The sequence below is a fragment of the Mauremys mutica genome, chromosome 2, assembly GCF_020497125.1.
Source record: "Mauremys mutica isolate MM-2020 ecotype Southern chromosome 2, ASM2049712v1, whole genome shotgun sequence".
NCBI classification, from domain to species: domain Eukaryota; kingdom Metazoa; phylum Chordata; order Testudines; family Geoemydidae; genus Mauremys; species Mauremys mutica.
The window spans coordinates 115,385,442-115,411,480 of NC_059073.1; the positions used below are offsets into that span (position 1 = coordinate 115,385,442).

The following is a 26,039-nucleotide window of genomic DNA, read 5'->3' on the forward strand; positions in this document are numbered from 1 at the left end:
ACTTTAAAGGCAGAGCATATATTATATTAGAGTGTTTTTTTCATTCTGAAACCATGGTTAAACATTTTGTTGCACACAAGATGCAGCTACACAAATTAAATAAAATGGCTACTTCCAGGTTCTACATTCACATAGGTCAAGAAAGCCACTTCAGATTTTTCCTCTCTTTCATTATGTGGCTCAAACTGAGAAAGGAAACCCCATCTTACTCCAGTGTAGATTTTGTAAAGGTAAAACCTGAACTGGATTATTGTGTTCTGAAGAAATACAGGTGACACCACTAAAATGGGATCAGATTTGCCTGAAGTTCCTGGCAAAATGAGATACCAATAGCAGAGCTCTGTAATGCAGCAGGGGAATGAGTACAGGAGAGCACTGTGTATACAGAACAGACACACAGATTCTACTGTGATGAGTGCCAATGAAAGAAACTAGATGGATAAATAGAGCAGTACAAGTAGATAAACCTAAATGCAATACGATATCTTACACATAGCTTGAAACATTAGCATTTACATTTAAATTGAAGTGGCTATAAGTTGTGTGATCAGAGATTTTACACTGTAATTTTCAAGACAAGAGTCAGGTGGGAATTTTCATGGCTGAATTACAAACTTCTGGCGAAAAATACTCATAATGGAAAGCTTTATCAACCTTGACTACATTGCTTAGATTGGCACTACTCTAAGTTAGTGAGTTCTTTACAATATTAAGATTCTGTTATACTGCAATTCACTACTGCAATATTGAATTTCATCCTGCCCTCAAGTGAAGTCAGTGTCAAAACTCCCACTGAACTGAGTTGTGCAAGATCAGGACCAATGGAAGGGATAGACTGATTTAATTAAATCTTATTTTCTGGATCATTACAGTCACAAGAAGTTAATTGATCTCTTCTCTTCCTACATTCTCAAATTTTCTGATGGGAAAAATTGCTTTTATCTTCTGTGTTTAGTTCCAAAATTACCAATCAAAGTATCCCACTGTATGGAGAGGCATAATTTTCTGTTATTTAACAGAACCCTAGAGGAAATTTGACTCACACTAGCTCTAAAACATCTTCTAAAGTAATATGGCTATTTGTAGCTTTACATTTCTGCAAATTCACTTTAAGCTGAAAATTAGGTAATTCCATGGAAATCAGGCTCTGTGTTCAGAAGTTACATTTAATTTGTAACTAACATTTTGTACATTATAAGCAGTTTCATAACTACCATGTCATTCACAAAAACACAGCAGCCCCAGAAGATAGTTTTGGAAACTTCCTGCTATCAGATAGTCCATTCCATGCCAATTGACTCTAGCAGAAGCGTACGGCTATGTTTGAAAAAAATCTGGACAGTAGACATCTGAACCTCAAGCTTCTGAGAGCCTCCTGGGAGAGTGCCCAGCACCTTAAGCTGGAGATCCTAGGTGTGGAGCACCAGGGCCGCCCAGAGGGGGGGGCAAGTGGGGCAATTTACCCCAGGCCCCGGGCCCAGCAGGGGCCCCCACTAGAGTTTTTCGGGGCCCCTGGAGCGGGGTCCTTCACTCGCTCCGGGGGCCCCGGAAACTCTCGCGGGGCCCGGGCCCCCGGAGCTTCTTCGCTCCCGGTCTTCGCTGGCGGGGGGTCCTTCCTCTCCGGGATAGAAGGACCCCCTGCCGCCGAATTACAGCCGAAGCGGGACCCGCCGCCGGAATGCAGCCGGGTCTTCGGCGGTAATTCGGCGGTGGGGGGGGGGAGGGCCCTTCTGTTCTGGGACCCGCCGCCAAAGTGCCCCGAAGACCCGCAGTGAGGGCTGCACTTCGGCGGCGGGGGGCCCCGCTTCGGCGGTAAGTTGGCGGCGGGGGGGTCCTTCCGTTCCAGGACCCGCTGCCAAAGTGCCCCAAAGACCCACGGCGGGGACCCCCCTCTGCCGAATTACCGCCGAAGCGGGACCCGCCGCCGAAGACCCTGGGCCCCCGGAATCCTCTGGGCGGCCCTGTGGCAGGGCCGGCTCCAGACCCCAGCGCGGCAAGCACGCGCGTGGGGCGGCCCTTTCCCGGGGGGGCGGCAGGTTGGGCCGGCGGACCTGCCGCAGTCATGCCTGCGGGAGGTCCACCGGAGCCCCGGGACGACCGGACCTGCCGCAGGCATGACTGCGGAGGGGGCGCTCGTCCCGCGGCTCCAGTGGACCTCCCGCAGGTGTGACTGCGGCAGCTCAAGCGGAGCCGCGGGACCAGCGAACCCTCCGCAGCTGCGGGAGGTCCAGCCGAGCCGCGCGACCAGCGGACCCTCCGCAGTCATGCCCGCGGGAGGTCCGCTGCTCCCGCGGCTCCGGGGCGCCTCCCGCGCATGACTGCTTGGGGCGGCCAAAAAGGTAGAGCCGCCCCTGCCCTGTGGAGCACTCCAGATACAACTATCTGATTGTGTAATGTGATGTATTTTCAGCATTTACTTCATGGCAGTGTGATCTTTTGAAAATACTGCCATTTATTCAGTTGTTGAAAATTGCAGTTCTCCCTGGGACATGGACTCAGCAGTGAGTGTGCACCCAACCCTTTCACAGCACAAGGACCAGGCCTGCCCCAGAAACACCTCAGGGTCCTGCCCCATGCCAGATGCACCTGGTATGGGCAAGCAGGATCCAAGTGTGGAAGGATCCAGGTGTGGGTTGAGAGGTCTCTGTGTGGGGCAATCTGGGTGTGGGCAGCTCAATGGGGGATCTGGGTTCACAGGGGCTTGTTGGATGGTTCTGGGTGCAATGGTAATGGGACTCTGTAGGGGGGTCCAGGTGAACGTGGTTGGGGCTTAGTGGGGGTGTGTGGTTGTGGTAGGGATAGAGCTCAGCGGGGTGGGGGACTGGGTGTGGGGGGGGTCCAGATGCAGCTGTTTGGGGCTCAGTAGGGTGAGGACCCAGGTGGCTCATCTGGATGGTCCAGGTACAGGGGGAGTGGGACTCATCAGGGGGAGTTCTGGGTGCAGGGGGAGTGGGTGAGGCTCAGCGGGAGGATTGGGGTATGAGGGGGTCTGGATGCACAGGAGTTGGATGGATAAAGGAGCAGCTCCCTGTACAGTGATCCCTCCCCCTGCAGCTGAGGAGCGATGGGTGCAGGAGGTGACAAGGGGGGAAAGTTTGCAGAGCTTCTTACAGTCAGGGAAGAAATCTGGGGGTGGGTCTGACATGACCCAGATGCCGTGCAGGGAAAGAGGAAGTCCTGTCCTCCCCCGCCCAGCCGGGACTAACAGCTGAGCCCAGTGCAGGGTAGGAGCCACCAGCTAGGTCTTCCTCAGTACCGCCTCATATCCCACAGTGATTTACCTCTGTTTGCTGCCCTGGGCACCCAAAACATACTGGGGCAGAGGGTCTCATGAGTGCTCTTGTGGCTTCCCTTTGCTTACCTGTCAAAGTCATTTTTCTGTGGGAAAGCAAAGAAATCTGGGTGGGGTACAAATTCTGTATATGCGCAGAATTCCCCCAGGAGTAATTAGTCTAATCTATGAATAAAACAGTGTGAGAAGATGAGATCTACTAATTCTAAAATCTTGAAGGGCATGGTAAACAGACACAATCAGTTCAATTAACTTCATAAGATATTTCTTTTGTTTAATAAACCAGTTAGTTTTGTTAAATAAATCTTCCTGAAATGTTCTGTATACATAAACTTTTCCCTTATCAAAAATTTTTCACATTTAAAACTATTTTAGAATGCTGTTTTTGTGCATTTTAATTAAATTCCAGCTTCCATCCAAATGCAACTTATCACAAGTTTATAGTCATCACCTAGTAAATAAGACATTTTCTAACATGATAAAAAATAAAAATAAAAATCTAAATATATGCTAAGCTACATTTATTTAAGCAATTATATATCTAAATACAGTATCCTGGTTAGCAAAAAGAAGCATCAGATTTAGTGGAAAGGCTACATTTAGTTGCACAGCAACATGTTTTAATGGTTATATCAGAAAATGAGTATTAGGAAAAACTACTAAAAAGTACAAATGCAAAACAAGTTTAAAATTGCCAATTGAAATAAAGGTTTCCTACTTGCTGATTTAGATCATGGTTAAAATTAGTGATTTAAATCAATCTGCCCTGCTCTGAGTATAGACTTAACTTCCTCATGGGCTTTTCTCTGATGTTTATCAGTATAGTATGTATTAATTATTCTTCACAATATCCCTGGGAGGTAAGAGGGTGGTGTCACAGTTTCAGGGTGACTGCACCTGTATTCCCCTCCATTGTCCCTCAAGGGGACCCATTTAAGGTTTCTGGCTCCCAGCAATTGCCTCTTTTGGGTGGAGAGGCAATTCTCCCTTCTGGCCAGGGTTTTAGGGCTGCACAGCTTGCTCACTTATACTGCAATATCTTCAGCAAGCCAGTCTACCTACAGGCCAGTGCCTGTGCTTTGCCTTTTCTCTAAGGCCTATGGTCAATGTATTGCCTGCAGTTTCAAGTTACCACGCAGCTACTTCTAAGCAAGCACATTTATTCTTAGGTAAAAGCATCACAGAGAAAGTATTTTTAAAACAATAAAGGTCCTATATTCCTGCTAAAAGCTCATACCAGAGGTCACCAGTCTGGCCTAATAGGGCCCCATAAGACAAAGTCTTTCCAATCCTTCTGCAAGGATCTGCTTCCATTCCTGCCATATTCTCACCCCCCTCATTGATTTCTAGTCCCAGTCTCCTCCAAATCCCCAGCTCCTTGTCCAATCTCAGTGATCCCCCCACCCCAACTGGTTCCCAGTCTCCACCCATTTCCCTCACCAGTTCCCAGCCTCAGTCTCCTCTTTCCCAGCAACCAGCTTCCTTGCCTACCCACTCCCAGACTATCCCCCTAGCTCCCATTCCCATCTCCTTGCCCAACCAGTTCCAGTCCCAACTCAACTCCCAGTAACAGATTTTTTTCCTTACACCACCAGTTCCGGTCTCACCAGACCCCCTTGTCCCAATCTACTCCTTTCCCTCCCCCACAGCTTTTGTCCCCTCTGCATTCAAAGTGGGTGGCTTCCCCTTCATACTGCCTGGGCACCAGCCAAGGAATCATTAAAAGCACGGACAGGCTCCCTACTCTCGGTTCTAGTACTCATCTCCCCGCCCACCCCCAGTAGCTAGGAGAAGCAGTTACAGGTGAAGTCCAGCTTTGCCCTTGTGACCCTGGGCTGGACCATGCCCAGTCACTGCATGGAGGGCACATGCAGAGTCTCGTTATCACTAGGAGTAGTGAGAAGCTCGAGCATGCACAATGAATATGGAATCTTTGGCGATTTTAGCTGCTAAACTCAAAGACGTCTTTACCGAACATGAACAAACTGAAATTTTTTTCAGTCTTATAATTTGGACAAACTTGGATGAATTTTTCACAGAGATGGCAAAAGGCACATCCCTGACACAGACCACTCCCTATCAAAATTTCAAATCCCTGCTCCAAAGCACCGGGTTGCTAGAACTTTTCAAATAAAAGATCACTGGGATTTTTTAAAGTGACAAAGCAAGCCTCTTTCTTGGAAACAATTGAACAACTTTGGCTGACTTTTTCAAAAACAAATTAGTCCTAGAGTCAGACCACCAGCACAAAAAATTTAGAGTAGAACCTCAGAGTTATGAACCATAGAGTTACAAACTGACCAGCCAACCACACACCTCATTTGGAACTGGAAACACACAATCAGGCAGCAGCAGAGACACACAAAAAAAGCAAACACAGTACAGTACTGTGTTAAATGTAAACTACTAAAAAACCGGAAAGCAGCATTTTTCTTCTGCATTGTAAAGTTTCAAAGCTGAATTAAGTCAATGTTCAGTTGTAAACTTTTGAAAGAACAGTCATAACATTTTGTTCAGAATTACGAATATTTCAGAGTTACAAACAATCTCCATTACCGAATTGTTGGTAACTCAGAGGTTTAACTGTACGTGCAAATGGTTAAACTTTGGCAAAGTTATTTATAACTGAAAACAGGGTCTTGTAATGGGAATTATCAGGCAACCTTAACAATGGATGGTGCTAACAATCTGCCTGTAACATAGGGTTTGATGCTACATTACTGAAGTCAGTGGGAGTTTTGACATTGACTTCAATGGGAGCAAGACTGGACCTCATTTTGAGAAATCTAATATTCATTTTTGTATGGGAGAACAAGTGGAATCATCTTAAAGGACAGTGACCATTCTATCACACGCTCAGAATATATGTAGTAGAGGCTAACTACCCACTTGGCATGTGCAAATATGGGCCTGGGTTGAGGTTCCTTTGAAAATACAGTCCTTATAATGACATGTTGTAACATTACAGGTCTCCATCCTGCAGCTGAATCAGTGTGTGGAGCCCCTTTGACTTCCAGTGGGGTTCTGAGTGGACACAAGGGTTATCTTATGTAGGTTTGACTGCAGGATTGTGGCCATATTTTTGTAAAGACAGATTTTATTCAGAAGCCATGAGTTGGATACAAAGCCAAAATTGGCCCATGCTCATGCAAAACTTGGCCTGGGTTTAATCGAATCCCACCTTGGGACTACTTGAAACATGGCCCAGGTTTTCACACGAGATCAGAGATTCTCAGAGATCCTTTCAGTAAATCTAGGCTGTTTCATGTAAGTAACATAAAAAGTGTTGCACAGTCGTAATCACGAGCAGCAAGAATGATAACCTAAACACTGCAGGCTCAGCTGCACACAAAAGTTGTACAGCTTTCACTGTACCATAGCGCCCCTAGTGTGGGCACAGCTGTTTTAGTATAAAAGTGCTTTATACTAGTATAGCCATTCCTGTACAGGAAGAGAAATAAGCTACACCAGTATAAAGTACTATTATACCAATATAACTGTGCCCATGTAACTATTCAGTTAAAAAAAAAAAAAATGTTCCAAACTGATATACTTATACTTGAACCAAACTGTGTTTAGACCAGGCCTTCTAATGGAGACATAAAAATGCCCAAGATAGGAGAGGTTCAAACACACATGGTGCAATATTTAGGAAGTCCACAAGATGGAGGTAAAGTTTAAAAAATAAAATACAAACAGTTAACACGTGGCGAGATGCATTAATGTGCAGTCACCGTTATTTAATTGATGGCAAATATTATAATCAACATGGGGATTTCTTAGTTCTCCAATCTCTTCTCAGTAGTCTGATATGCAATCAGCACAAAGTAAATATTGCACTGGCTTACCACAGTGGGATTTCCTCTGATGGAATAAAGGATTTACAGAGCCCTGTGAAGAGGAGTCTCTGATCTAGCCTTGAATTCAGGGCTTGGTACAGGATGAAAAGCCACATGTGCTCAGTGATGTTTCTCCAAGTCTAGCTCTGGGGGACAATTACTGTTGACAGTTATTTGGTAGATGAAAAATGGGGGAGGTGGGGAATCTAATACTTATCAACCTGATTTAAATCTGTGCATCATAAATGCTGTACTATCCAAGGAATAAAGTAACTAGTCAACAAGTTACCAGAAAAGGAAACTGGAGTTGGATGCAATGGACAGTATTACTATGTACAGCCCTGGAAAGCTGTGAATGCTGATCCACATTAAACAGGTATTCGAACAGGGGAAGAGAATTTTTATATCCCTTTTGTGAAATATGACAACTTAACCTACTACAGCTGTAATTCAGAAACAATGCAAATTGTTGTGGTGGGTTGCTTCACAAGCACAGTAATACTTCTTCCTTAAGATCTCAAAGTGCTTTACAAACATTACAAAAACCTTACCTATCTCCTTGAGGTATTGAGAGGCCAAGTATTATTATACACATTTAACAGATGGAGAAAACGAGGCACAGAGGTTAAATGATTTACCAAGGACACACAGTGCCTGGTACAGCCAGGTTACAACTGAGGAGTCCTGATTCCAAAGCTCTGTTCTAACCACTAAACTACACTCCCTGAGCATGTGGTGACTATAGGTACTGCACCCTCTAGAATGAAGAAACTATATTCAACTATATTATCCTTTTATAAGGAAGTATCTGAGGGATACCCATGTTAGTCTGCATCCACAAAAACAACAAGGAGTCCAGTGGTACCTTAAAGACTAACAGATTTATTTGGCCATAAACTTTTGTGAGTAAAAATCCCACTTCTTCAGATGCATGGAGTGAAAATTACAGATACAGGCATAAATATATATTGGCACATGAAGAGAAGGGAGTTACCTTACAAGTTAAGAACAAAAGTTGAAGGCCAATTCAGTCAGGATGGATGTGGTCCACTCCCAATAATTGATGAGGAGGTGTCAATACTGAGAGGGAAAATTGCTTATTTTCCTTATTCAAGCCCAAATTGATGGTGTTAATAGTTGCAAATGAATTGCAGTTTCTCTTTGAAGTCTATTTTTGAAGTTTTTTGCTGAAGAATGGCCACTTTTAAATCAGTTATTGAGTGTCCAGGGAGAATGAAGTGTAACCTCACATGAAGAAACGGTAACTCCCTTCTCTTCATGTGCCGATATATATTTATGCCTGCATCTGTAATTTTCACTCCATACATCTGAAGAAGTGGGTTTTTTACCCACAAAAACGTATGCCCAAATAAATCTGTTAGTCTTTAAGGTACCACTGGACTCCTCGTCCTTTTATAAACAGATACTTTCATTGCCCAGAGCGCATCCTTATAGTACTGTACAGGAAATAATACATGAAGTAAAGAGTTAGCACAGAATCTTACAGTATAAAATAAGCAAAGGTTAGAAAGATGGAAAATATGAAAAAAAGTGTTGAACTGCTCTTTATCCTAGATTGTTGATTTAAGAGGCGGTTCAGCCATGTAGAATAACTGTCTATTAGCAACACTTCTTGGATAAAAGACCTGTAGTAGCCTTCATAGGTGTGTCAGTGTTGATGCAAGAGCTGAATGGAGTTTTCTTTGCACAGAACATCCTTCCAGATATCTGTCCATTTTTGATAGCTAAAAGCTCTCTTTAAAATCTTATTTTGTTTAATTTCTTGAAAACCATGCAATTAGTATTTGTCCTAATACACCAAAACTAAAAAGCATGAATGGAGACATTGGGATGGATTCTCCTTTGAGCAGTACAAAGTGGCCTTAAACCAGCCAAAGATTGCAAGTGGAGGTCTTCCCCAGAGTGGGGGGAATTTTCACTGACATAGAGCTGCACGAAACTCAGGAAATAAATCCCATCAGGTAAACAACATGCATAACCACTTCATGGGATCAAGAATATTTTAATTCCATGGAGTCAAAAATATTTTAGATGCTCTAAGCCACAGGGAGCAGGGAGTTGTTAAAGTGCCCACTGTCCACAAATCTGGATTCCTATACATGGTAATCAACGTACAGTGATAAATATCTCAGACAATCAAAATTGTAACATACCTTGGGAGTTTTGAACAGAGAATGGTCTTCCTCATCTTGGTGATGCCAAGTAGCATAGTAATCAGAGAAGGTATTTTTGGAACAGTAATAGTTATTTCCCAGCACCACTAAGTCCCAATCCAAAAGTTTAAGAGAAATGTTATCCATCATCTAGAAAAAATAACCTATTTTACCACCCACAGAAGTTGGGAGCACAGTTCCCTTTGTAATTCTGTCCAGTGTATCTGGAGAAAAACCTATAGACTAAATAGCTAGAAGGTCTTAAATGGAGGACCACCTCCTTATCTGAAGTATTTTTTCCTTAATTTCCCACCCACGGCCCACCAAAATATGGGATGATTTGGTTGCATAGCCATCAGTGGCAAAGGGACATGTATCCCTATGACCCCAGCTCCACCTATACTTTGTGCAATAATTGTGGTTTATTGCATTTAACCCGGTTGAGATTAAAATATATTGGAACTACTGCTGCTATCTATTTAAGTCACAAGTATGTAGACTAGTAGATGTATGGTATATTATTTGTTTCAGGTGATGACCTCATTATATAGTAAGTGGGCTGGGCAGGGGTTAAAGCTTTACAAAGTACATTGTTTGTAAAATCTGCTCATTTTCTTGGCAAGAAAACAACCCTCAAAACCTCAGGAATCTTCTGCACCCGTGTCCAGAGTGACCCCACTGGCTCTGCTTGGCTAGTTATAGCTAAAAAAATCATTAGGTGATTGCATCTAAAGTATGGGTAATGATACGAGTAGGGTATATCAACTACACTTCATAATAACTAACTTGTTTGACATGCTCCAAATCAGTCATCGGTCACAGAAAAAAAATGTACATAGTTACTGCACTTCAGTCTCTCAAGCTAGGCTAGGGGAATGTAACCACTCACTGACATAAATCTTCAGACCTGAATGCTGTTCAAGCAGGGGAGTCATGAACTCCAAAAGATTCAAGTGGAATGGGCCCCCAAAAATGTGTATGCTATATTATTCAAACCTAGGGTGCAAAAATGGCTTCCATGAGATTTCCAGTATTTCCTATCACTGGCTGAATGAAAAGCATTGCCATAAACAAGGCAAACAAAATGCGGGAGTCGGATGGGGAACTGTCCCTTGTAATGGCTTGCACTCACCACCGCTGGTGCCTCCTGCTGGTTAGTCCAGGAATTAGCTCATTCCAGCTCCAGAGTGCCCTCTGCAGGTGGTGTCTTGCCCACTGTCTGCAATATTCTGCTGTTTGAGACCCACGTTGCTCCCTCACTTGGCGGGATCCTCTTCAGGATACTGCCCTCCGGCAGTGGCCACTACTTCTTTCTCACCCCCCTTCCAGGGGTCACAGCAGTCCTTTGGCTTGCACCCACCGCTGAGGCCAACCACAACCCAGAGTCAACCCCCTCACTTCAGGGGCAAGCTGCAGTCTGTATTGGCCCTGCTCTTCCATGGCCAGGTGCAGTGCAAAGAGAGGGACCCAGGCCCACCCACTACTCTGGGTCCCAACCCAGGGCCCCTCTAGCAGCAGCTTCTCTGCCCTCCTTCTCTCCCCTTGTCTGCCTATCATCCCTGGGCCACTCCCCCTTGGCCCTTGCACCTTCTTGGCCCTTTCTGGCAGGGACCTGCAGCCTAGCAGGTAACAGGCCAGAGCTCACCCTTTGCTCCCCTGAGCCTACCCAGCATTGCTCTATCTCAGCTGCTATCCCTGGGAGCCAGGCCTCCTCCCTTGCTTGCCAGGGAGAAACCACCCCTCCTTGGGCAGCTCCTTATATCTGGGCTGCCCCAGCAGCTGCCTCCTGTCTGGCTCCTAACAAGCCTTGTCCTAATTAGCTGCAGGTTTCCACAGCCTCCCTATCTGCTTCTGCCCCACCCCCTACTGGAGTGGGCCGCCCGCCCACTTCCCAGAACCCAATAGGTACAGCCCTCAAGGAAAATTCTGTTCAAGTCTTGGGGAATGCTTTCATTTGGGTCTTTTTTTTCCTATCTGAACCAATTTACCCATCTCTATATGAAAAATATTCAATGCACTGTATTTGAGAGTCAGATGGAGAGGGATGATGGAAAGGAAGAGCTAAGAGATCATGGCTATGAAAAAAAATGTTAGATTTGGTTTTCATGTTTATGGTGAATCAAAATGACTAGGGTCTGATTACCAGGGTTCATACTCCTGGCTCCAGTTCAAATTTTGCATGGAGTTTTGGGTTTCAACTGTAACTGATTGGGGCCAGCTTGACATAAAGTCAATGGAAATTTTGCTACTAATTTAATGGGAGCAGGACTGAGCCCTTAATGAGTTTAAGAAAGACAAAATCCTTTCATTTAGTCAGAGAACAATTGCATCAGCAGTGCTCCCTGTTTATGCAAGCAAGGTACAATGCTATCATTTATGAAGTTATTATAATTTCAGAACTGTTTGTTGATTCTGAGCATCAGCAGTTTGTGAAAGAAAACCCTCCAATATGAAAAAGCATTTTGTTTTTTGCATTACTCTGGCTGGCCTAAAAGTAAACAGGGCTGGAATGTTTGCCCAGTGCATCCCATGGTGCTAGATCAGACAGTAAAAATGAAGGCCTCTATACCTGGCATTAGAAGCTCATATTAAAAGTCACTTGGTATTTTCAAAATTAATGTGAGGTCTAATTTAACAATCAACGAGCCTCAGCCAGGACGTTTTGATCTAGCTGTGAACATCCCCAAAGTTCAGTGGGCTTCATATCTGGTGTACTCATTTGGACCCATATGAAATTTAACATCACCTCTGTCATTGCATTATTGGAAGATGACCATCAGCATTTCAGAGCAATTAAAAAAACTTGAGAGAGAAACACGTAGCACACACCTCCCTGTTTAAAATATGCCATTATTTTGTATGTAAGTACCCTTTCCGTCCCTATCATGCAGCGTATGCATATTAAAAGGCTCATTTTGTTTAAGTTTAAAAGCAGCTTTTAGTTAGGAGAAGCCTCCTGGAAATATTGCTTGCAACCTGAGAATAGGATGACTTTATGTGAGCCGTCAGTCTGCGCATGAGAACACTAATGAAATGCATCCAAAACATGTCTTGGTCAGTTAAGCTAGAATGTCTCCCTCTCCATTCCTTCCAATAAAAACCAAATAAAGAGAGCTTATTAAATAGAGATGTCATAGTACATTATATTTTAACTCAGCACCCTGGGTTTATTTGTTGATAGGCTGCCAGCCTTGAAGCTGTGATTTCAGTACTGAGATAAGCCCTCATGCTGGAAGGCTAATAGTTTTCTCCACGGGGGGTTATTTGAGAACAAGGATATGCAATTTTTATGGGGGGTGAGAGCCAACTTGGGGGGTCTAGCAACCATAACAGTGCCTATCAGATTTTTTTTGGTTCCGCAATAGGAAGCAGTGGCCCATACCATTTTATATTCCATTTAAAATTATACTGAAATAAAAAGCTGCAATACCAGTATTAATTATTCATAAAAATCTGGAGTGGATTTAAGCCTCAGGATTAGAAGAACTTGATTACCTGCAATCGCAAGTTCATATCCAAGTAGAATGAACTCAACCCTTTGTTCCATTTCATGCAGTTTACTAGGGGCTTATTCTCTTCTCCCTTACACTGGTGTGAATGAGGACTGGCTCCCCTGAAGTTAATGGAATTACACTGGTGCAAAACTGGTGAGAGAAAAAGAATCTGGCCCTGTGTGTGTGTCTTAGAGAAGAGCTGGAACACTGAGATCCTCTCGACTCTGTACGAACAGTAAGGATCCTGTGGCTCTTTATGTAAGAGGAAGGGCAGCAGTATCCTTAGGCAACATATCCCCTTCTCCACTGTCATGCCCTGTAACATGTGCTTGTAGTATCCTCCCCTCCTCCACAGAAGCAGTTACAGTTTAACTGTTCTGGGATTCTTTAGACTGAAAGGCGTTATCATTCAAATATTTCACAGTTTGTCTGAATCTTAAGTTTGCTCAGCAAAACATCACTCCAGTGTTGAAAACTTGAATACAAATTTTATTAGCAACTCTGACATCTAGTGCATGACACTATTCTCAAGAAAATTCCCACAGGGGGAAAAAAAAGAGTTTTCCTTGAGTAAAGGCTGCAGGACCAGCCTTCTAACATTATGGCCCCCAACCTGCATTTTAGGGTACGTCCATACTACCCGCCCGGGTCGGCGGGTAGCGATCGACTTCTCGGAGTTCGATATATCGCATCTCATCTAGACGCGATATATCGAACTCCGAACGCGCTCCCATCGACTCCGGAACTCCACCACCGCGAACGGCGGTGGCGGAGTCGACGGGGGAGCCGCGGACTTCGATCCCGCGCCGTGAGGACGGTTAAGTACTTAGTTCGAACCCCCCCCCAGTGTAGACCAGGCCTTAGTTTGTACAAGCAAATTAGAGAGCCTGCATAGAGCCCCACTGGAGTGAGACAGCTGAACTCCCACATGGATCACAATGCAGAATCTTGTTGTTGAATGTTGTGTATGGTCATTGATCATGATTCCCTTTTGCTGAAATTAGGTGATTACCAGTATCTGGGGAATTGGTACAGGAAAAGAGAATTTCTTGGGAAGTTGTTAAAAATCAGGGGAACTTGTTCACCAAATAGGTCTTGGTGGGAGAGAAGGAAGCCAGAAAAAAAAATCTTGATATTTATAGGATAGGATGTCATTTAAAACTTCAAAGCCAAAAATTGTACTTGTATTCGATTTGAAAAACAAGTTTTCAGATAAGGGGGCTTTTTTGATCAACTGAAAGAGTCCTCTAGTTATTTAAAAATGAAAATTGCATGGATTAACTACCTAAGCAAATACATTCATCAGCAGATCAGGAATCTGGAAGAGATTATCGTACAGATGATCGAGCATAAAATTCTCATATAAAGCATTTAAACCCTAGCACACACATCTTAAAGGCCATGTCAGCAAAGGATGAAAGGATTATTCTTTATTATATGCCCTGTTTGGGTGTGAGGCATAGTCTGGTTGTGGGGAACAGTGTATACTTGACATTGCTGCTTCTGCATTATTGATAAGGCTGGTCATCAACTAGGATCCAAAAATGGCCCTCTGAGCTGGGGAGACAGGCTAATGGATCAGCAGCAAGACAGCCAGCTTGATACAAGCAAGGGAAAGTCAAAGTGAAGATTACATCAGAGAGACTTTGCAAACAATCTTAAAAATAAGAACCTCTCCTCCCAATCCAAGAAGGAGGCAAAGAGGGATGGGAGAATGAGAGGGGGAGAATGAGAGAGAAACAAAGAGAAAAATAGGGAGGCAGGGAGTTAAAAACAGGAAGATAATCTATTCCATCTGCACAATGAAAGGGAGAGGCAGTCCAGCCAACAATACATATCATTTGCCATATTGGATCAGATCAGTGGCCCATCTAGCCTGTCTCCAAGAGTGGTCATTAAGAGCTGCTTCACAGGGAATTGCAAGTGTGCATTTCTTATTGTTATTTCTTGTTTGTATTACATTAGCGCCTACAGGATTTGGATCTCACTGTGCTGGTCACTGTATTCATGTGTAGCAAACACTGTTCTGGGCCCAAAGTGCTTACAATCTTAAGTAAGAAGATGAACAACAGATGGGTATAAAAGACAGACAGTGGAAAGAATATGGGAACAGTGAGATCATTACTAACTGTGTTCTTAACAGAGGCCATTGCACACCAGTTGCCTAACAATTATCAAGTGTTTTGTGGGCATCACAGCAAAGACGAGTTTTAAGGAGAGTTTTGAAGGAAGATTATGTAGTGGCTTTCTGGCTCCTTGCTGGGAGCTCCTCCAATGAATGAGGGCAGCAGAGAAGAAAGCAGAAAGGTGTTTGATGAAAAATTGGACTAACGGGTGATAAAGGCAGCATTATTTACAGAGCTGGGATGGAGTTGATAGCTCTGTACCATATCAGAGGGTGGGTCTAAGCCAGGAAGGACCTTAAAAATGAAGATAAATTGTTTGAGAAGGATGAGCCAGGGCAAAGTTGCAAAGGGATATGTGTGAGAGAGACATGGTCAAGGCAATGAGCCAGGTAAATTGTCTTTGCAACCATTTTTTCAACAGATAGAAGGCATTTGTCATGGTCAGCAGTCCAGAGATGAGATAATGAGGGTCTGAACCAGAGTTTTACCTGCATGGGCAAAAAGGAAAGGCCAGATGAGAAAGATGTTGTGTAGAAAGGAGTAGCAAGATTCAGACATGGCCTGGCTGTGTGGGTCTAGAGAGAGGGATGAGTCAAAGGGGACAGCGGAAACTGTGTTTACAAATGAGATTGCCCAGAAATAGGGCATAGAGGGAGAAGGAGGAGCAGCCCTGTGGGATCCACAGTGCGAGCTGGAGCAGGAATGAGGAGTTATGGGATCTCCTGTTGCCAGGGAAAGTTTATCTCTAACCCCCCTGAATTAAAGATTGGTTTATGCCCCTTACAGAACCACAGGAGTTCTTTGTTTTAATCTTTGCTATTGTAGGTTTAGGGAGGGCAGCCTGACCCAGAGAGGGCCACAGAGGTTTGATTCCTCAGTACATCAGGAAGCTTTGCTGGGCCATAATAGCTTTGCTGTAGACAAGGACATTTATAATTAAAATCTTAGCACATCCCTGTAAAAAATTCCCATGTGATTATTTTTAATGGAAGGATTTTTGAGCTTTCCCCCCCCCATCTGCTTCTAGAAAATTATTCTCACTAATTCTCATTATTCTCACTAATTATCTGAGAACTTGTTGAAATGTTCTCTTTGTTTCCAGTCTGAAAAAATCCAGGGACTTGCATGGAGTCAGCCTGTCAAGTTCCCCCTCTCATAACTCCAGCATGCGATGATGATAACCTGTGAGGGGCACTGCCCATGTCAATGTATGATTAGTCATTGGCAGCCACGATGGGTCTGTCTGACTTTACCTTTAAATAAGGTGATTTAAAGAGCTTTACACTGCATAAGCGCTATAAATCATCTTAACTTGGTCTGAGCTGGATGTACATCTACCAGCCTCATTATGTCCAGGCTAATGAATTAATTAAATAGACACCCTCTTTTTTTGTTATCTGACTTATTTCAAGTGGATGAAACTGTTTGATACCATTAACTAAAGTGATAATAGCTTCCTCTCGCCCCCACCCCATGAATGCTGGGTTATAGTGACGCTACAGTGTGGTCCAATGGATAGTGTCCGGAGACAGAGTCAGGAGCCCCAATTCTGTTCTCTGTTCTCACTGACTCGATGTGTGGCCTTAGGAAAGATATTGCATCTGTTTCTCCTCTGTAAAACAGGAATAATGCTTTGTAAAGAGCACTGAGACCTAGAGACGAAAAGTGCTAGTGATTCTACCATTAAAGCTGAACCCGTTTCTATTGCAAGCCTGATTAGAAATCCCTCCCTTCTCCTCTTCTTTATTATTACAATATGTTGAATATCTCCTGGTTAGTGTGAGGCAAGTTGGGGGGCGGGGACGTAGCATGGGAAGGGAGTTTTCAAATGACAGGACTTCAGGGAGGAAAATAGCGACTTTTCACTTTTCAAAAATTTCACCTTCATAACTCAGAAACTACATTGTCAATAGAGGTCAAAATAATGCTAATAGTCAGGCCTCATGGAAAACTCATACATTGGGTCACTAGTAGGAACATTGAAAAATTTTAAAAATGTTAGCTAAAGTCAAATTCTTTAATGTTGAGAGGACTTATATATTCCATGGCAATTGTAGTATCTCTGTTTAAATCCTGTGACAGTTAAGCTCCACCCTATCTACGCTTACATTAAAAAAAAATTCTTTGTGTGGAGACACTACAAAATGTAAATCCATTATTAGAGCTTTTTGTCACTGGGATTTTTGCTTTAAAACACATAAGAAAATTCACAGATCATCCATCCATTCTTCCCAGAACTACTCTCTTTTGCCATGCTTATCCCAAGCTGGACATAGTGTGTGTGTGTGTGGGGGGGGGTGAATTTCATCTCCCCAGTGGCGATTCTTCAACACCAAGGGAAAAATGAAGTAATATAGCTCGTGGCTCAAGATATAAAACTACTGTTGTTTCTGTGACTATCCTGGTAAATGTTCTTCCCTGCTGACGACTGAAGACTAGAAATTTTGAATGCACTACCATGTTAAACCTATTAGGGATGAGGTGGCAGCTCACATCACTGGACCCCAGCAAGGAACTCCAACTATGTTTATGGAGATATGGTGGCATGACTGTCAGACTTTATGGCTTTTGCAACAGACCCGGCCTATTCATATATAAACTTACATAGAATGATCCAAGATTCACTTAGTTTTAGAACATGGTTAAAACAAATATAGTAATTAAAAATTACAAATGTTTGCCTGGAGAATCTGCTCGTGGTATGAGTTGTCAGTTTTGCCTACCCACTTTTAGAGTCTCCACACTTCAGGATACAATGGTGAACATAAAGTATTAAAACGGGCCTCTCCAGATGATGATGGTGGTACTTGTAATTTCAGTGATGTTTGAAATATGGCTCTGCTCAAACCAGTTACTTGTAACCCCTTGTAATGCCCCAGCAACAACACTGGACGCTTTCTGGACGTTACAAATTCTTCTAGCACAACTTCCAACTCTCCCGAGCAGTATTTCTGAAACACTGGTCTTACTAAGTCAACACGCAAAATCCATTCAACAAGTTTTGAGTTATGAGCTCCCACTTAAAAATAAGGATGAAATTCCCAGATAAAAGACTTGATTAAGAAAGTCAGTGTTGGGAACATATTGCCCATTAAAACAATGCTTATGGAATGTAACAATCCCACACCACCAGCAACCTCTAGACACTAGAAGATGGTTCCAAATCAGCCTTAACTCTGCTCTTGTATCCTTCCCCATCCTTCACCTATACTCTAGACAGTCCTTATCTTACCTCATCTAACATTTATAATATGGGCCACAGATGATTTATAAACACCATATGCATGCTGGCAGATGAACCACTTATCCACCTACTATGTGTGGGCCAGAGACTCAGCCCTCCCACTATGGGTCAGAAACACCCTCACAACTGGCAGCTAACTAGCACCCATACAGAATGATCCTCTCAATCTTAGAGATGATCCCGCTCATAAACATCACCTGGATAGAGTGAGGATGCTTGCACTACTACTTTATGGAGAGAGGATTTTAATCTCCAGCACTAGCAATCTTGTAGCTTGTGTGCATGCTACATTCACACAAAAGCTGTACGACTTCAAATCAAAATGTTCTCCTTTATTACTGCAGTAGAAAATTCCACAGTCTTTTTAATCCTAATGAGCCTTTACATTTTTACAGAAACATTTTGAAGATGGCGTGGGGAAAGAAAAAAAACATGTATTTTGCTTGTCAGGGTTCGGTGTGGGCCCACTGCATGTGCTATTTTTGTTTCTTCAGAGAGCCTTACATTTGACACCATATTTGGTAATGAGCTGCAGGATGGAATAATTCTAGCCATACAAATGACAAAGGGTGGGCGTATTGGGGAAGATGAAGTGCACTGCCAGAGTGCTACAGGTATTGTACCAATTAGACTCCCTACAGAAAAATAGGACTAAATAGGAGGAATGGAAGAGAAAATGCTCTCAGGTGGGTATTTTAGAGCTAAGGTCCACAAAAAGTAACACAATTATTGGAAACAGTATTTGCTGTGAAAATATTACATTTAAAGCAGTTTACATACAGATTGTTCATTCAGTTTTTTGTTCTGTTAGTACATGCTGGAGTGCTGGTTTTTGTATTGTGTTGGTTTCAGCTGCTAGGGGCTAGAAGTCTAAAAGCATATATCAGCATTACTTTAGGAATGCAATCTAAGATCAGGCAAAGCTGGTGAGGGTAAGTATCAAGTTACTAGTGGAGGAATGACCACACAAACGAGATGAGGCAATGTTGCTCGGGCTGTGACTATGCTAATGTTTATGGTGAGCATGTTCAGTGTGAAGCCAATATTTTCAGCATCTGGAGCAGACTCAGTGCTAATACAATGCTGTGCTGCCTTCTCCTGACAGACCTGACTGCTTACTGAGCATTATACAACTTACCTGATTTCAGATTGCGTCACGTAAGCAAATGTTAGTGCATACAAATGTTAGGCTGAAGTTCACAAATCTCTAGAAAGGGAGTGAGATCTTTCCTTGCCTCCCCATAACTTCTTGATGCATAACTACACCAGTCCTCTCCCTATCTAGTGCTCTTTTCTGAGCAGCTGGTGGCAGTGGCCTGTGACCTCTTTGAGGCATCAAGGGGCAACTGGCTGACTCCCTCTCATGCACAGAGCCTTCCGGTGGTGGCCAGCTGCACCAGTATAATGCAATAGCAATAATGTACACCTAGCCCTTATGGAGCTCAGAAGAGCAGAAGAGTCTTTCTTGACCCTGATATTGCAGAAAGGGGAGGGTAGTAGCCTGAAGGCTAGGAGGAGCAAAGCAAAGACTCATGATGAGGAGAATTTGCCAGACCTTGGAGATCCCAGGATGGGAGGGAGGGAGTCAGTTGTCCTCTCTCCTTAACTACGGTGGTGTCCGTAGGCCACTGTTCCCTCGTACCAGAAAGCAGCACTAGATTAGATAGGGATCCAGAATCTATTAGGGATAAGGAAGAATCTTTAAATATACCCCCGCCGCCCGCCCGCCCATTCCCACTTGTTAGTTCTCAATGGAGAAGAGTCTCAAAGTTGTTTTTAAGTTGTCAAGATAGCTACAAAATCAGCTGTTTTTGCAGCTATATGCCTTCAAATGGATCTAGTTTGTAGAAACAGCAAAGAACAAACATTTGACACTGACAAACACGTAAGCCATCTTCTAACATTAAACATTGAGGATCAGTGGTGCAAGTACGGTGGTATGGTCCAGTACGTCGTACCAGTAAGACATTTATAGCTGGTATGAGATACCAAAAAGACGGAGGAGGAGCCACATCCCCGCCCTGCTCCTTGCCCTTCCACAGAGCTGCATTTCCTCCATCTGTACCGCAGCCCCACTGGAAAACAGGGCTGGGGGCAGTATAGCAGCCATGCCGGAGGAGCTGCCAGTGTTCTGCTCCTTTCCCCACTGGGAACCGCAGCGGAGAAAGAAGCAGAATGCCAGCAGCTCCTCCGGCATGGCTGCTGTACCACATCCAGCCCCACCCACAGCCCTTCCATGCAGCCGCGTCTCCTGAATCCTCCTGCTTGGGGTCTGTACAGCAGAAGTCTCCAGCGCAGCAGGAGGAGGACAGAGCTTCCCCCTCCCCCTCCGGTAACATGAGATGGATGTGGGTCATGGGGAGGGAATGGGGAGAGCGCAGGGCCCAGGGCGGGGAGGAGTCATGTGGGGGGTCACGTGCCCCCCGCCTTTGTGTCCCTCCCATGGTCCGGCAAGAAATGATTTCTACTTGCACCACTGCTTATGATCTTCCTAAATGTACAGCTTTTACATAGTCATGTGCTCCAGTGATCTGATGGTTTTGCACCTTTTATTTTCCAGCATTATTTAAATGCTAACATTGCTGCTAAACTTGCTTTTCCTAAGTGTTTGAGTGACAACCCTATTAACAACCAGATAAGCCATCTCCTTGCCTGAGTAGCTGTTAGATGACTTTGAAAGCTTTTACAACATAAAGCAAATGGAAAGTAAATGGAGAGAAATGCAATTTGCTCAAAAAAGTATTAGTTATTTGATCTAACCTTTCAAAAATTGGCACTTTCGATAGCACAGGTGTATATGATTAGATTATGAAGCATGTTAACTTGGACATAGACTATTGAGGGGAGATATGACTAAAATAAATCTCAGAAGACTTAGCTGTTCAGTCTAGATAAGAGTATAGGAGTTTATTTCAGTCTATCCCTCTTTCTTGGTTCAAGAAAACAGATTGGAAAACATGCAAGAATGTGGCTTGTGTATGCATGTGAGAGCATGTGAGCTGGATTACCAGTTTTCCTAGTTTGAGTTGAGTGTGAAATAAAACAAGAGAAGTTCTTCTCACAATATTTTGATACTTTTGCTCCCTCTCCTGATTGGAAACAGTAAGAGAAGCAAAGTAAAGACTCCTAGGTGCTATCAATCAGTCAATCAGCAAGCAAGCAAGCATAGTTTTAAAGAGAGAGAAAAGTTCAGTCTCCACATCCATTCGGTCCCTGACCTCGCTATTGAAACTGCCAACAAGAGTGACAATTAAAATGTTGGTTTAGAGGAAGAGGATGCTGGTCCCAGCAGCTGGTCCAGGCACCAGCGCTCCAAGCGCGTGCCTGGGGCGGCAAGCCGCAGGGGCGCCTTGCCAGTCCCTGCGAGGGCGGGTATGCCGAATCCGCGTGACTGGGGACCTCCCGCAGGCAAGCTACTGAAGGCAGCCTGACTGCCGTGCTTGGGGATGCAAAAAAGCTAGAGCTGCCCCTGGCTGGTCCTCTGGAATGAGACCTTTAATATATCTCAAAACAGGCCCATTGACCAACCATCAAACAATAATGGCTACCAACTTGAGATGAATTAGAACAGACAGCCTAGAGGTGAACATTAGCCTTTGTTACACCAAGACGAGACTATTGCAATGTGATTGATACGGAGCTACACACAGAGATGGCTCAGAAAGTGAAGCGAGTGCAGAATGCAGCTAATAACTTATTGAGTGGAGCATCATATCAAGATCATAGACCACCAGTACTTCATAGACTGTACTAGCTGGTTGTTAGTTTCCAGGTGGAATCCAAAGTGTCAGTTTTAACCATTTGTGGTTTAGAACCACGCAGCCTAAGAGACTGCTTCTTTCCCTGTGTGGCAATGAATCAGCTGGGCTAGGTGAGGAGCTCTGGGATAGTTTCTCTTTGTCCCTCAGTGTCCCTTCGTGACGGGTGCAATATTTGCTGGGACCAGGCATCAGTTTCCGCACAATACTCTTTGGCCTGCTCCAGTCACACAGGTGAGCTTGGCTTTCCAGCCAAGCCTACTTTAAAGCACTCAACCCCTTTTGGGGTAACAGAGTCACTTAGTTCAAAGCCAAACAAACATACAAAACAAAACATACAAAACAGTCCAGCGAGGCCCAGCCTTCAGCCCTCACAGGCAGGCTCCTAGCTAGAACAGCTTGCCTTCCCACTTAGAGACTGGATCCTTGGCTCTTCTCTAGTCAGTTATCCAGGCCAGGCCAGGCCTACCCTCTTTGCAAAGGCTCTAGCAAGCCATAGTCCTCCTACAATCCCTGGTCTGCTAGAACTAGGGGTGCTCCCGCACCCCCTGGCTTGAAATGGTTTCCGTTATATAAAGGGTTTACCGTTTGGTTCAATGGCTCTCAGTCAGCATCCCCACTATACAAATTGTTCCAGCACCCGTGGTCTGAGCCAAGCTCCTTGCCCCACAGAGGAACAGCCTATCTGCTCTCCTTTTCCAACAGCCCTCAATTTCTGGGCTTTCTTCATCTTAAATCTAACACTCAGAACAGGTATAGTAGAGTGAGGTTAACTGACCTCAAGGCTGCTCTTCAACCATTTCCTATCTGGTGTGGGGTTTAACCCCTCACAGGCTCAAGATACAATCACCTTGATTTAAATGATGGGTGGCTGCTGGCAAGACTTTTTCCTATATGGGTTCTTCATCTCTGTAATTTGCTCTAGTTCTTGGCCCACTAGAGCCCAACTCTGTTTCAAGATCATAAAATGCCTAGAAGAATGAATACGCCCTTATTTGAAACTGAAAAACAAACAAACATACATAACCCTATATCAAATTTACTATCCATCCCTCTTGCAGCCAACATCATGGTATCTGGGAATTTGTGTCCAGAGCCAAAGACACTATGGAGTCTATTTTTTTTCTATTTTACAATGTGTAAGTAAATTTATGCTTCCTTTTAAGAATGAGGAAGACTCTTTCACAGCATTGAATCTCACACTGTTTATCAATGTAATGGAAGCATGTGTCTCTTTCCCAAGTCCTACGATGAGTTAAAGCCTACCACAAATGAAAGCTGATTGGCTGGACAAACCACACAGTACAAGATTTTTGACTTAAATTAGGTGTATCATGCTGCAGGCAATACAAATGATATAATGAATGGAACGCACCTTCATTGAAAGGGGAATGGAGCAGATAACTTAGAAGGTCGTTTCCCATCTCTGCTTCATATGATCTCTCTGAAATCACAGGAAATATTTTTATCATCTTTGTTAATGGTCTGGAAGTTGGAGCAAAAAGCACATTAATTCAATTTGTGGACGGCATTAAACTGGAAGTTGTTGCAAACATCAGTGAGGACAGAGAAATTCTGCAAAGTTACCTACAGCAGTTAGAAATATGGGTAGGAAATGACTCAATGTAATTCATGCTGGAAAAATGCAAATTAATGTAGTACACCTGGGTAAAAATAACCCAACTCACAGAGGGAGAAATCTGGAAACCCTAAACGAGACTAGGGTTGACAGTGAGGAGCAAAAAAGGCCGATGTGATTTAGGCCTGTAAATGCACCACCTGCACAGAGTGGAGGGGTGATAGTTCCTTTGTGTACGATTCCTTTGAGACTGTTCCAGGACTACTGCATTCATTATGGAGCATACCACTACGAGAAGGGCATAGACAAACCAGAGGCAGCTCCGAGATGAACAATGTTTTCAGTTCACAGTGTTAACGTGAAGGAAACAAGATTAGATTTTTCTGCGCTATCATTTGCTAAAATTCCATCCTTGTTGTATAGTAGAATTTAACATATTACACAATATCATGATAATTATATGTAATACCTACAGACCCTGGTCATCGGCAGGTGGGATCAAACCTGGCACCTGTGGAGCTTAGTGCATGAAACCCCTACTGCATGAGCTAAAAGCCATATGCCTGTTAAGCCGATTTATTAATCTCTCTCTCTCTAAGTGGTCTCAGTGCCACTAGATGGGACAGAACACTTCACTAGGAGGTATGTGGGTTACATATGCAAGAATGAATAGGGTAATATTGTGCCTTATTAAATCTTCTAGTTAATAGGAGAGATTGCTGTACAGAAAATGAAAAATTCCAACTGAACGGGCCTGTGACAGTTAGTTCTCATTTAAATACACATTTTACTATTGTTAGTTACTAAGATCGTGATCCTGCCAGGAGCTCTGTATGGGCAGAGCCTTGCACCCACACTGAGACCCATATAGTATCAGGCCTAATTAATTAATGTCCTGTATTTATTAGTGTACTATATCAAATTGTTTTTCCACCTACCTTTAATGACACCCCAAACCCACCATCCAATGACATCTAATCTAATGTATCATCGTCATTTGTTTGGTACACCTTGAAAATGTGAGATTGGATCCTGAAGAGCTGTAATTTTGACTAATAATGATAATGATCATTCAGCCAGCTAATTTGCTCCTTCCCTCTCATTTCTTTTGGTTTTTCATTTTCCTTCCATTATATAGCTAACCAAGTACTGATATGGACAATAGGATTAGGCAGGAGGCTGCCTCATTAGTACTGGCCCGGTAGCTTTACTTGAAGTCAGTAAGAAAAAGCCAGGATTGCAGGCTTTGTCAGCCCCTGTCCAACCATCAATACTTTTACATGGAGGCAATGAGAATTCATCTCTGGTGGATCTCCGCGAACTAGAGTTATGCCAGAAATGAATTTGACCCATTGTGCAACTTCTGCAGTTCCCTTATCTTACATCCTTACTAGAAAGGAAATAGATTATCAGCCGGAGTTAAAGTGGCACCCATGTGCTAGTACATCTTCTAGCTAGCTCCAATGAACTTGGGCGAGACAGTTTGTGTGTGTTGGCAGAATGCGGGTTAGGGACAACACCTGAGTTAGAGTTTGAGTTAACTCTGCAGTGAAGAGTTAGTCTCTACCAGCTTCCTGCCTGTACTGCTGAGGTGAGATTCAGGTATCCCCATAAATTACAAATAGTAGAAAGTCTGAAATCAGGGGGAGCATAAATAAGGGAAATATTTGTATTTCAAGCAAAGGATTTGGAGAACACTGAAGAATTAAAGTCCTAATGATCCAAATTAATTATGAGGCTATCCAACTAGTCTGTCTGACCCTTGATTTCACATCAACATCTTAAAATGTAGTATGAAAGCTCTGTGCTGCTTTAGTCTTATAGAGATCTCATATGCAACAATGTCATGTTATGGTATCCCTGGAAAGGGGCAGGACGCTCAAGTCAATGCAAAAGTCTGTATAGATTTCAGAATCAAGAGGTCATGGGTTTCTTGGCTCCTCCCCACCCCCAATTGCTCCGTCCACCCAATAATAATACCTGCCTTCCCTGATATACATAAATGGAATCATGAACCTCAAAGTTTCTCCACATTGTTTTAGAAATAGGCAGCTGGAGTCTTCTAATCTTTTTCAGTACAATAAACACAGATCTGATTACACAATCTTGCAATGAGAAAAAGGAATGAAACAAAATCAGGTATTTCATCTGGCATATTGTACAGCGTCTGTCTCTAAAACCTTTGAAAACCCTCTTCACCGAACATTTGACATGTGTTTGTAATCCTGATTCACTAGGTTAGCAATGCCTCATTGTGTTGTTTCCCGTCTATTCACTCTACAGCTAAATACCCTCATTATATAGGGTGATCCAAGAGCAGATGGGATGTACATCCAGGACCTCTCCACAATGTCATCAAATCTCCAGGTAAGGTTCAAGATCACACCATAGCAATACAATCAAGCAGAAAAGAGAAAGCATTCGTGAAATACAATATGGTGAAGACATAAAAACATGCTGAAATGCTCCAGTATAGCTTTGTACTTATCACAAAGTTTTATTTGAAGTCAAGGTTGAGTTTGCTCCTCTGCAA

General features: G+C 43.5%; 1 protein-coding gene across 1 annotated transcript in view; it reads right to left on the reverse strand.

Annotated features, from left to right (window-relative positions):
- PHACTR1 (phosphatase and actin regulator 1) overlaps nt 1-23,358 on the reverse strand; it is a 302,761-nt gene extending 279,403 nt beyond the window's left edge. The window contains exon 1 of the mRNA XM_045006116.1: nt 23,303-23,358. Coding sequence (XP_044862051.1) covers nt 23,303-23,351 — 49 coding nt within the window. The 5' untranslated portion in view covers nt 23,352-23,358. The remainder of the gene's footprint in view (nt 1-23,302) is intronic.
- Between the last annotated feature and the right edge of the window lie 2,681 nt (nt 23,359-26,039).